The following is a 12,107-nucleotide window of genomic DNA, read 5'->3' as shown; positions in this document are numbered from 1 at the left end:
GAGGGGGGATGGCTAGGGGCCCAGGGGCCATTTGGGGACTCCTGAGTCATCCTGATAAGACACCTGGAGTTCTTATTCTTGGAAAACGAGGATGGAGTAAAGGTCAGCGAGGGAGCTGGGATCACCTGGCTGCCTACCTGCAGGGCTGCTGTTCTTTCTGCTCTGCTCCCAGACCCCACCAGGGTGGCTCCCAGCGGGCTGGGGAGCCTCAGGCAGCTGGTCTGGGGGGCCTGCAGCAGAGCCTACGTGCCATGGAGAGGCTGGACAAGGGGACAGGGCTTTGGCCACTAAACTGGCACCCCCAGAGGCGACATGGGACAAATGAAGTCCCGCTTGTCTGAGTCCAAATACAAGGGGGCTGACAGTGCCCAAGCCGGGCCCAGAGGGAAATTCAAACAGAGGCGAAAAGGTCAGTGACAGAAGGTAGAGCGTGTGGGTTACCAGGGCGGTGAGACCCCAGGCACGGCATCCTGTTCTTATTCTGAGAGGCGCAAGCCTCCCCCACTGTTCCTGGAGGTTCATGCTCGTCTGGGTCCCCCAAGGCCGAGAAGCAGCCACAGCGAATAATTCTGGAGAGAACTGGCTTCCACTCTGAGGCATGCTTCCTCAGCTCCACCCAGTGACGGGGAGGCTCCCAGCATTAACAGCAGGTTTTATTATTTATGGTTATATTTACCTATCAAGGAGCACAAGGGAGGGGGTGTGACACCTTGGCCTGCAGTTCCTAGTGGAGTTGGCGGGCGGGGAGCGGGGGAGACAGATGACAGGGAGAAAGTCTGATCTGACGTGGCTCCAATGCTGTGACAGACGCCCTCATGGGCTGCCCGGCCTGGAAGGCCCACCTGATGAGCACTGAACAAGGGTCGCTGTTGCACACTGCAGAGTTCTAGGACCCCCTCCAGACACTTTTCCCTCTGAAGTCCTCCCTTAGGTAGAACCGACACATGTGAACTCAGAGCCTCTCGCTCTGGGCTTGTGTCCTGGTAGAAACCGGGGATTTAGGGGTCAGGGCTGGGCATGACTGGGGATCCAGGGGCCAGGAAGCCCCCTTCCACTAATAACAAGACCCACAGGCTTTGTCGAGGGGCTTCTCCCTTTTGTCAGGAGAGCACCCTGACCTCCCCCCCACTGCAGACACCTGGGCTGGGGTGGCAACTCCCCCTCCTGGCTGCTTCCTAAGCTCTCTGTTCTCTGACTCCCTTCTGCTAGGACGATCGCAAATGTGATCTCAAATGTCTCCCTGACGAGGCTGGGGTGTGCAACAGTGAAAATGCACTGGGGCTCAGAAAGGAACAGCCTCTGGTCTAAGCACCTTGCTCACATCCCATCAGCACTATGGGGCCTGAGCAATCATTAGCCTTATTTTATTTTATTTTATTCTTTAGCCACACGGTGCAGCGTGTGGGATCTTAATTACCCCACCAGGGATCGAACCCATGCCCCCTGCAGTGGCAGTGCAGAGCCCTAACCACTGGACCGCCAGGGAATTTCCCTCATTAGCCCCATTTTATAGACGAGGAAAGTAAGGCAGAGCAGTTAAGTAACTTGCCCAAGGACACACAGCTGGAAAATGGTAGGGCCAGGATTCGAACCCGGGTTGTCAGCACTGATTAACTACTTCTCTATACGTGATGGAGATGAGGTCAAGGGAGAAGACTCGCGTTTATTGAGCATCTATTTCATGCCAGGTATGTTATGTCTACCTCCTCATACTATGTTGAGAAAAACCTGAGGAATAGGGCATCATTGTCCCTATTTTTACAAATCAGGAAACTGAGGCTCAGAAGAGAAGCGCTAGTCAAGGTTTTCACGTGCTGTGTGGCTTTAAGCCCAGTTGGCCTGATGCCAAGCCTCCTCCTCCAGGAAGCCCTACAGGCTTGCTGCTCAGATGCCATCGAGTCTACACCTGGAAACATGCTGTTTGATGCTCCCAGGACTCATCGCAGGAGTGACCACCCCCCATGACTCGCGGTAGCCCCTGGGGGCAGATGGGGACTGTGCCTGCTGTTTCGTGAAGTCCTCAGTAGAGCTCAGTGAAGGGCTGGGCCTGCAGGAGGTGCCTGGCAAATACTAGTGAAGGATTAAACGACCTACAGTTTGGATAGAGGGAGATGAAGGTCAGCCACAGTGAGGACTCAAACACCACTGTCAGGAATGTAAGGGGTCACTGGGATGCCCTTGCTGCTTTCTGCTCTCCTAGCCTCCTCCCTTGCTACCAGGAGTCAACTGAAGGAAAAGGACTTAGGCAGCAGCAAGAGAGACTTAAGCTAGACAACAGGAGGCACTACCTGACAGAAGGCCAAATGATTTTGTTTTTGGCCCCGCCATGCCACTCGGTTTGCGGGATGTTAGTTCCCCAGCCAGGGATCGAACCCAGGCCCTCAGCAATGGAAGTGCAGAGTCCTAACCACTGGACCGCCAGGGAATTCCCTCGAATGATTTCAAATCCACCTCCAGAATGATTTATCAAGTGGGACCCCTGGTAGAGGTTGAGAGGGAACAGAGGTGGCTCAGATGTGGTCCCACTGCCGCCAGTGATCAGGGTGATGGGGGGCTGGTGGGGACGCGGATGGGGGGAAGAAGCCATCTGCTGCGGAAGGGGGAAATTCTTTCCGACTGAGGACAGGGGAGGGCTTCTAGACAGAATAGTGAGCCTTGAAAGACAGGACAGGTGGGAAGGAGGGTGGGGAGCAGCTCCAGGCAAAGGAAAGGGCTTCAGTGATGGCTGGAGGCACGTGAGGAGGCAGGAGTTCAGAGAAACAGGAGGGAAGGCGGAGCGGCACTAAGGCGGGCACGGTGGCTGCTGACGGGCTGGAGTGTGGTACCCTGGGAGCCGCTACACCGGGGCTCACGGAGAGTGGGGGAGCGGGGAAGGGTTCTGAGCAGGCGTGCCCCACAGTCAGAGCTGACTCTCAGAGTCACCTCCCTCGGTGGCAGTGAGACGCCCGCCCAGCTCCCTGGCCACTCTTGGCCTCCTCTGCTGGCGGCCCCAGCCTCTAACGTGGGGATCCCAGAGTCCATCTGAGTCCTCTCCACCTTTTCTTTTTTTTTCTTTCTTTTTTTGTTTTTGGCCACGCTGCATGGCTTGTGGGATCTTAGTTCCCCGACCAGGAATTGAACCCGGGCCCTCAGCAGGCAAGAGTGGAGTCCTAACCACTGGACCGCCGGGGAATTGCCCCTCTCTTCTCTTCTCTATTTCTCTCCTGCCCGTGGTCCCTTCCTGGCCCACGCTGCCAACTCTCAGATTTTTATCTCTAACTCCCAGACCTCCCTCCCGAGCTTCTGACCTCTCAGCTGGGCTTCTGAAAATTCCATCTCCTGATCTCCTCCAAGGTGAACTCACTCAGAAACATGGGAGTGACCCTTCCTCCCCACTCCCCTCCCCACCTGCACGGTCCACTCACCAGCATACCCCGTCACCGCTCAGATTCCATCCCCAACCCAGCAGCTCTCTCCCTGTGCCCACCACGCTGGCCTGGCCCACGGCTGCAGCAGCCTCCTCGCCAGTCTCCTGCTTCTGCTCTCTAGAGTCCGTTCTCCCCCAGCAGCCAGGGGGCCAGGCAGACCCCAGCTCTGGCATCCAGCAACCCTGCAGAGGTCCTTCCCAAGGCTCAGAACAACTCCACGCTCTCAGGGTCAATCCCCACCCTCTTGCACCCCAGCCGTCTGGGCTGCTCACTGAGGTCAATTCTTCTGCCCAGACACTGCCCAGCTGGGTGCAGGCGGCCCTTCTCAACCTCCCAGCTCTGGCTTAACCAATGGGACCTTCTCTCAGAGGCCCCCGGGCCACCCTAAACAGGTCTCCTCCTCACCCACCCACCATTTTTCTCTCTCCTATTACCCTGTTTATTTCCTAAGCTCTAACAAGTTAGATGGCCTGAGTCCAAATTTGGACAAGCACTTTCATCCATCCATCCTTTTATTCCACAGATATGGACTGGCATCTCCTGCATGCCAGGGACTGCTGTGGGCGCTGGGGATTCAGCCACGAGCCACACAGTCCCTGCTTACAGTCTAGGGCAACAAACAATCAAGCAGGCGCGTGGGTGCGTGCACACGCTGGGAGCACGCCCTCAGTGGGCTCCCAGAATGGATGCCTGGGAAGGGCCCGATGCAGGCAGTGCTGCTGGAGGCAGGGGGCTGGACGGCATGACCTCTGGCCCCCTCCCTCTCTAACTATTTAGGAGGAAGCAATCCCAGGAAGCCTGGCATTGCCTGGGGATGCCTGCTCGCTGGTGAGTCCGGCCAGCTGTGAGGACAAGGCCCCCTGTAGGAGTTGGGAGACAAGGCTGGGGGGTGGGTGGCAGCAGACCAGGGGGAAGGGGCTGCAGTTCCAGAGTCCATAGTGCTCTGTCTTCTCCCGCCCACCCGCACCTGCACCAGGGAAACTGGCCACCTGGGAGGACAGGAAAGGTGGACAAACTACCAGCAGGCAGGGTAGTCCGATGGGAGGTGCAGAAAGGGAGAGGCTGGCCCAGCCCCACCTGAGCTCAGGTGGGCTCCTCTCTGAAGGGAGGTAAGTACAAAGGCCTCAGGTCTTCTTTAGTGGCAGGAAAACACCTCTAAGAACTTAGCCAGCGCCTACTCGGGTCAGGCACTGTGCCTCCATTTTTCCATTCAATACTCAAAAGAGGCCAGAAGGAGGAGGCCACGTAGCTGTCAGGTTACAGAACCCCTTCGTTCCGCCCCTCCCCTGTTGTCTCCCCAGGGCCCTGCCTCGTGCCTGCTGTCGCCCCCTTGCCCAGCCCTGCCCCCCTGCACCCCACCTCCTACCTCTTAATGACAAAGTGGATGCTGTGCCGCTCCTCCAGGATCCGCTTCAGCTTGGGGACCCCGTAGGTGCAGGGGCGCTTGAAGGGGATCTTGTCCGGGATGCCCACGATCTCCACAGCCTCCGGGTCGCAGGCGATCTTCCTGTAGGGGACGGGGACCATGTGGTCCAGGCCCAGGGCTTCCGCTGGAAGGGCAACGGCAAGGCTGAACACGGGATGGAGGCTGCGGGACATGCAGGGCCCCAGGGCCTGGTCATCACCACCTCCCACCTCCCAGGCACCACTCTGGCCACTCAGCAGCCAGAGGGATCCTCCTGAAACACCAAATACATCACTACTCTCTTAAAAACTGCCCATAGGCTCCCCTCCCACTCAGCGATGGCCAAAGTCCTACAAGGCCCTACGTGACCAGGACCCCATCACCTCTGGCCTTATCTTTCACCCCTCTACTTGCTCACCCCGGTCTCTCTGGCCTCCTTGGTGCTTCCCTAACACGCCAAGCGCGCACTCATCCCAGGGCCTTTGCACCTGCTCTTCTGTCTACTCAGACACTCTTCTTCCAGATCACCATACTCTTCCCTCCCTCCCTCTCTCCATTCAAGCACCTGCTCAAAAGTCACTTCACCAGCCTAAAATAGCCCCCTCCGTCCCTCCCTAGCCCACCCTGCTTTGTTTTTCATCCCACATTTGTCATAACCTGACGTTACAAACATATTCACTGTGCGCTGGCTCACTGTCTGGAACCTGAACGGGGCAGGACAGGTAGTAGCTGCTTCCTGCATATTTGGGAGTGAATGAGCGGCTGAGGGAAGCTTCCAGGCTGGAGGTGGACTCTTGGCAAGATGCTCCCAGTTGTACAGGTGTGCCCTTTCCTCCAGGGAGGGGCCCAGCACTCTGCTCACTCGTCAGTGACAGGAGACACCGCTGGAAGCCGACAGCTTTGTCAACAGCAGTGTAGACAGAACCCGAGCTCAGGAAGTGGTTACTTGCTCTTTTCCTCCAAACCATTAGGTGCGGTCCTGTGCCATTTCAGTCACTCATACACCCCAGCTCCTCCTTTTCATTCATTCACTCACCAAATACTTCTTGAGCACCTACTATGTGCTTGATGGTACTTTCATGGGGCCCCAAGGCCTGGGAGGCGAGCTGAGCTGGGTGTCCCCTTCACTCCTGCCTCTCCCAAGGGTCACTCCAACCTGTCCCAAGGGTTCCACGTCTCCTCACTGTTCCTCAGGCCCCTCCCCATCTGGCCTGGCTCCTGGGGCCACACCAGGATGTGTCTGTGTTCTGACAAGTGCCAGCCCACAGCCGGACCCCTGCAGTCATGCCAGGACAGGGGCAGGGCAGAGTCGCCTGCCTGTGGCCCTCCCTGGGGCACCGCCAAGATTGCTTTTCTGTTGATGCGGCCCAGGCCTGCGCTGGAGGCTTTGGCAGCCAGGTCTCACTGTGAAGTCACACTTAGCTCATCGTCTAATTAAACCCTCACCATCTCAGTAGCCGTCAAACCATCTCTTCCCCCGAACCCCAGCATCACCAGCCACCCCCCAGCCCCAGCACTTGAGCGATGGGCTCTTGGCTTCTTCAAGTCTACGTGAATCCACCTCCCCTCGGGTTCATCTGACTTGCTAGGCCTGTCTTTTCAGCCCAGGGCACAAAAGCTCCAGCCCGCCCAGGCTCCAGCTGCTGCCCACTTGGAAGAGGAGGATGGAGCCGCCACGCACAATCCTTAGACTCTGGTGTAATCTCAACCTCCCCCCGGGTGACAGAGACACTGAGGCTTCCTCAAGGCTGGGGCTCCCCCCATGTCTTTTCTGTTTCTTTTTCCCCCCTCTGCACCCCCAGCAACATCGCGGGCCCACTTGGCCCGGAGCTGGTAGCTGAAAGGGCGAACCAGGAGCAGGACCTGCTCGTCCTGGATCTGCAGGATTGTTCAGGCTGCCAAACATCCCCACCCCTGCCACAGGAACCCCCAGTACTCATGGGGGCGGGGCGGCGAGCGCAGCTTGTCCCCAGGGCAGCGGAAGGGACAGCTCAGAGGGAGCTCTGGCCTGAGGAGGGGCAAGGTCTCAACCACCCCAAGCCCGACACTCCTCCTTGGATTTGGCCATGGTGGTGGGCCCAAGTGCCGACCTCTAGGAAAGGCTCAACATTCTGGAAACATCCAGCACTTACGACAGACTGGAAGACTGGCAGCTGTCATGTCCGCAATGGTGGGGCAGAACCCACCCAATGTGGACAGAGCCAGCCCTCCCCAGCTCCCCTCTCCCTACTCCCCGCCCTGCTCACACCTGTCTAGGGAGGGAGGGGAGAAACTTGGGTACAGACAGCCCCCTGTAGTACGGGGCCTCGCTCAGCCCCACCCCAACCAGGATGGCCCAGCCCACCAAGCCCACGTGACCAAGCCTCCCAGGCCCCAGGGTGGATCAAAGAACACCTCCTCCATGAAGCCTCCCCTGACTCCCCAAGCCTATCAAGAAACCTCACCTTTCTCTGAGCCGTCCTCCCCTTCTGAGGGCCCCCACCCCTGCACGTTACTACATACTCGAACGTACTACCGTACACCGCTGCGTGTACTGCAGACCCACCTTCTGCCACTTGCTGAAGCACCTTGAGACCAGAGTTGGTCTGAGTGCCTGGCACAAGGTAGGGGGCTCAAAACGCGATTAGAGGGACTTCCCTGGTGGCGCAGTGGTTAACAATCTGCCTGCCAATGCAGGGGACACGGGTTCGAGCCCTGGTCCGGGAAGATCCCACATGCTGCAGAGCAACTAAGCCTGTGTGCCACAACTACTGAGCCTGCGCTCTAGAGCCACAACTACTGAGCCCACGTGTCACAACTACTGAAGCCCGTGTGCCTAGAGCCTGTGCTCCGCAACAAGAGAAGCCACCACAGTGAGAAGTCCGTGCACCGCAAGGAACAGTAGCCCCCGCTCGCCACAACTAGAGAAAGCCCGCGTGCAGCAACGAAGACCCAAGGCAGCCAAAAATAAATAAATTAAAAATAAAATTAAAGAAAGAAGACCCAAGGCAGCCAAAAATAAATTAATTAATTTAAAAAAAAACCAAAAACACAATTAGAGGGTTGGAAACATCCCCCACTCCTGGGAGGGGACAGGGGCTGGAGGCTGAGCTCATCACCAATGGCCAATGGTTAAATCAATCACACCCACTTAATGCAACCTCTGTAAAAATTCTAACCGAAGGGGTTCAGAGAGCTTCCACGTGCCAGGAGGCTGGTGCACCCTAGGCTCCACGGGGACAGAAGCCCCTGTGCTCAAGACCCTTCCGGACCTTTCACCATGTACCTCTTCATCTGTATCCTTTGTAATAAACAGGTCAAGAGAAGCAAAGTGTTTCCTCCCTCAGTTCTGTGAGCCATTATGGAAAACTGCCGAACCCGCGGAGGGGGGTCCTGGGAACCACGGTGTGCAGCCAAATTGGATGGAAGTGTGGGTACCCTGGGGACCCACTACCTGTGACTGGCATCTGAAGTGGGGTGCTGCCTTGGGGCACTGAGCCCTTCACCTGGGGAGGGGTCTGTGTAACTCCGGGGAGTTAGGGTCAGAACTGAATCGAGTTGTAGGGCCCCCAGCTGGTGGCCACAGAGAACTGGAGGGTTGCGTGGCGTGGAAAACCCACACTCCTGCTGTCAGAAGTGTTGTGAGTAGAGAGAGAGGCTTTTTCGTAGCCAAGCAGGAGGGGAGGGAAGGCAGGGAGGGCAGGGAGGGCAGGGAGGGCAGTGAAGCCCTACCCCGGCACATCTGGTCTGCTCATGGTGAGAAAGCCAATGTTAGGCAGGGAGACTGGCCATCTCCAGGGCATCCAGCGAGCGTCCGTGGACTCCCAGGGCAGTGCTCTCCCCTGACCCGCACATGTAGGCGGCCCGGGACCCTCCTCTCTGTCCCTGCAGCTCTGTCCCTGCAGCTCCGCCCCTCCCCGCAGCGCCCTCCCTTGGTCCCATCGTGCAGAGGGGCTGCCCCAGAGAGGGGCTGCGCGATTCAAGTGGGGTTCAATGACATCACGCCTGCGTGATGAGTGATCTGTGGGTACCTGCATCATCTCCGCAGTGACTGAGAGCCACCCACCCTGGCCAGAGCCACGCTGCGTCTGACCATTGAGCGGGGCTTATAGACGGAGCGCAAAAGAGGCTGAGCGAATAAGTGAGGGTGAGCGAGGACTGCTGAGGGGACAAAGGAGGCCAGGTGTGGGAGGGCACTCGGGGGTCCCAGGACCCAGAGCGGGAAGGGCTTACAGGTCCGTCTGGTCCAGCCCCTGCCGTCTAGCCAAAGAGTGGCCACACTTTGCACTTGGCTGAAGCTCTACCACATGGAGGGCACCCCTGCCCCAGTTACCACCTGTGTCTGCTGCCCAGAGTGCAGTGAGCCAACACGTGCTCTGAGCTCGGCTCTGTCCTGGGTGCTGGGGGCACAGAGGGGCCGGTGCTGTCCTGGCTTTCACGGGGACAGATACAGACAAGGTGCATCAAGTGTGCGACGTGGAACAGAGAGGAAACCATCAGAGCTTTAAGAGCTGAGTCTTGAAGAACAGGTAGGAGTCTGCCCGCAATACGTGCAAAGGGCACGCTGGGCAGGGGGCACGGCACGGGCAAAGGTGAGGAGGCAGGAGACAGGGTGGTGCGTGGGGGACTTGCAGGCACAAAAGGCCAACAGCCGTTTTCCCGGATGGTCGCCACCACCCCCCCAAGCGGCCCGCCTCCCACAGGTGAGCCAAGGTCTGGGGCTTTGCCATCAGTCCCGCCCCCTGGAGAATCTGGAAGGGAAATATTGACACAACCACCCCCTACCCAGACAGGAGATGACATTTCTGTTGACGGCGCGTGGTGCCAGCATATGGCTCCCACCGTCATGTTGGGGAACACGAGTGATTGCCACATAATGAGATGCTCAGTGCGCTGCTGGGGCCACACCACGGGCCGCGCCGCCCACTCACCATATCTGCTGTTAAACAGGATCTGCACACACTCCCGGAGCGTGTTGATGTCCTCGGTTTCTTTTATGAAGGCGTCCCACTTCTCTATCAAAACACAGGAGGTACAAGTGAGGGCCCGACGGAGCAGGGACCCCATGGCTTGGCTGCCTCTTGCCTCTCTGTCCACCCCCATAGCAGTAGATATTGTTCAGGCTCAGCCAGTCCATCCTGGGCCTCTCCTGAGTCTTGACCTTGAAAACCTAACCCTCATGCTTTGTGCATCCGGGGTCTCACACAGCTTTGGCCCTGTTGGAGTCCCTCGAACCCTCAGCCCTGCTGGCCTCTCCCATAAAACCAAAGCCTCTGCTTCAATTTAATATTAATAACTAGAGCGATCATTTGGTTCATTAAAATTATAAAAGGAACATCTTTAATTTATTAAGTACTTTTCTGTGCTAAGCACTTAATATGTATAATATCCTAGTTAATCCCTCAGGACAATGTGCGGAAATAGATATTATTCCCATTTTGCAGGTGGGAAAACTGAGGCTCAGAGAGGCTGAGTAACTTGCCTGAGATCACCCAGCTAGTATCTGGTGAGATTCTATCTCTGCTTGTATCTCTTGCCCACCACGGCCTCCCACAATGCCGTTCTGCCTGGACATCCAGGTCCCCTCCCTGCCTGGGATGCAGCTTGTTTGTGGCAGTGGTGGTCTCCATTCTGATCCCAGGAAACTAGGTTTCTTAAAGAACCTTTCACTGAAGGTGAGGCTGAGACCTCCACAAGTCAAAGTTGCTGGAAAGTCTCACTACATCCCTTTTTGGTACAAATGAATCCCAAACTTTCTGGTTCTCTGTACTGTGTGGTACTTTTAAAATCTGTCTACGTATTTTTTTGACCCTTGTTCCTTCATGAGGTGGAGTTTAATTCCTCTCTCTCCCTTGGGTATGAACTGGACCAAGTTCCTGACTTCTAATGGGTAGGATATGGCAGAAGTGACAGTGATTTCTGAGGCTGGGTCATAAAAGACGTGGTTCCTTCCTTACTCTCTCTCAGATCACTAGCTCCAAGAAACCAGTCGCCACGTTTTGAGGACACTTAAGCAGCCCTGAAGAGGCCCAGGTAGTAAGGAATAGGTATCCTGCCAACAGCCACATGGGTGAGCTGGAAGTGGATCCTTCAGCCCCAATCGAGCCTTCAGATGATCACAGCCCCAGCTGACATCCTGAGAAATTCTGAGCCAAGACCACCCAGCTAAGCTGCTCCTGAATTCTCACCCACAGAAACCGTAAGGTATAAATGCTTGTCATTTTAAGCTACGTTTGGGGGCAATTTGGCATGCAGCAATATGTAACTATTATATATTGGCTTCACTCTGGTTTCACTCACAAGTCCCTTGTGCGGTGCCATTCCTCCTTTCTCTCACAAAGACCCAGTGGACACACATCCATTTCAGTAATAAGCACCACCCCAGTCCTGGATCCCCGCTCTCGTCAGGGTGCTGCCACGGGCACTGTCCTACCTGACTTGTCATGGACGATGGAGAAGAGGATGCGCTTAGAGGCATGGACGTTCTGAATGAGAGGACCGCCAGGCCCAGTGGGCTTCTGTCCTGGACAAGGGAGCGGAAAGGTACAGGTTCCAGGTGGGCCCCAAGAGGGGTTCCCCAGATCTGGCCTGAGTGCACGGGCTGGGGCTCTGGGGTAACAGTCTCCCCCACCAGGGAGAACCCAGGACTGAGCCCTGTGATCATGAACTCAAGGCAAGTTCCCTGACCAGAGGCCTGAGACATTCTTTAGCAGAGTGTGCTCTCCGAATGGCAGATCGGGGAGGGCAGGACGTCCCAGGTCACATTTTACAGACGGGGACACTTGTTTCAGGCATATAAGTCCCATCCCCCTGCTCAGCCCTCATGGCTGTGGAGGGGAGGGGGTGTCCTTTTTTCTCCTTCTCATAATAACAATAACAGTTAAGTATAACTTATAAGCACCTACTCTGTGCCAAGCACTGGACTCGGTGCTTTAATACAGAGGTTCTCAAACTTGAGCACCCGTCGGAAACACTTGGTGGACCCGTCAGTTTGCAGGCAGCTGGGGCTCACCCCGCCCCCAAAGTGCCAGATTCAGCAGGGCTGTGGCTGGGCCTGAGAATGTGCATTTCTAATGTGCTCTGTCATTTCATCACGATAACAGCCCAGCGAGACAGGTACTATTGGCATCTCCCATTTTACAGATGAGGAAACTGAGGCTCAAAGAGGTAGAGATTTGCCCTGGGACACGTAGCCATTAAGTACAGGGGTCAGAATATGGACACAGGTCTTTCTCATGCCCAGCTGTTCCTTTTCTTATGCTTCCAGTACCCCTAATCCACACTGGGTGGAGGTAGTAGGTGCTCATTAAATGCAC

At 56.5% G+C, this 12,107-nt stretch overlaps 1 protein-coding gene across 7 annotated transcripts in view; it reads right to left on the bottom strand.

Annotated features, from left to right (window-relative positions):
• GTF2IRD1 (GTF2I repeat domain containing 1) overlaps positions 1 to 12,107 on the bottom strand; it is a 111,686-nt gene that overhangs the window by 55,557 nt on the left and 44,022 nt on the right. For 6 of the 7 annotated variants that reach the window (XM_089895786.1, XM_089895789.1, XM_030763694.2 and 3 more), the window contains exons 7-9: positions 11,225 to 11,314; positions 9,723 to 9,806; positions 4,774 to 4,957 (exon numbers count right to left, since the gene is read on the bottom strand). In XM_089895786.1, coding sequence (XP_089751912.1) covers positions 4,774 to 4,957; positions 9,723 to 9,806; positions 11,225 to 11,314 — 358 coding nt within the window. The remainder of the gene's footprint in view (positions 1 to 4,773; positions 4,958 to 9,722; positions 9,807 to 11,224; positions 11,315 to 12,107) is intronic. The other variant, XM_089895790.1, reaches the window with a different exon arrangement.

The sequence above is a fragment of the Delphinapterus leucas genome, chromosome 15 (assembly GCF_059928025.1).
Source record: "Delphinapterus leucas isolate spDelLeu-1000000601 "Yukka" chromosome 15, BTC_Dleu_Yukka2, whole genome shotgun sequence".
Lineage (NCBI taxonomy): Eukaryota > Metazoa > Chordata > Mammalia > Artiodactyla > Monodontidae > Delphinapterus > Delphinapterus leucas.
The sequence above is the reverse complement of the archived record's forward strand: the minus strand, read 5'-3'. Positions and strand labels throughout refer to the sequence as shown.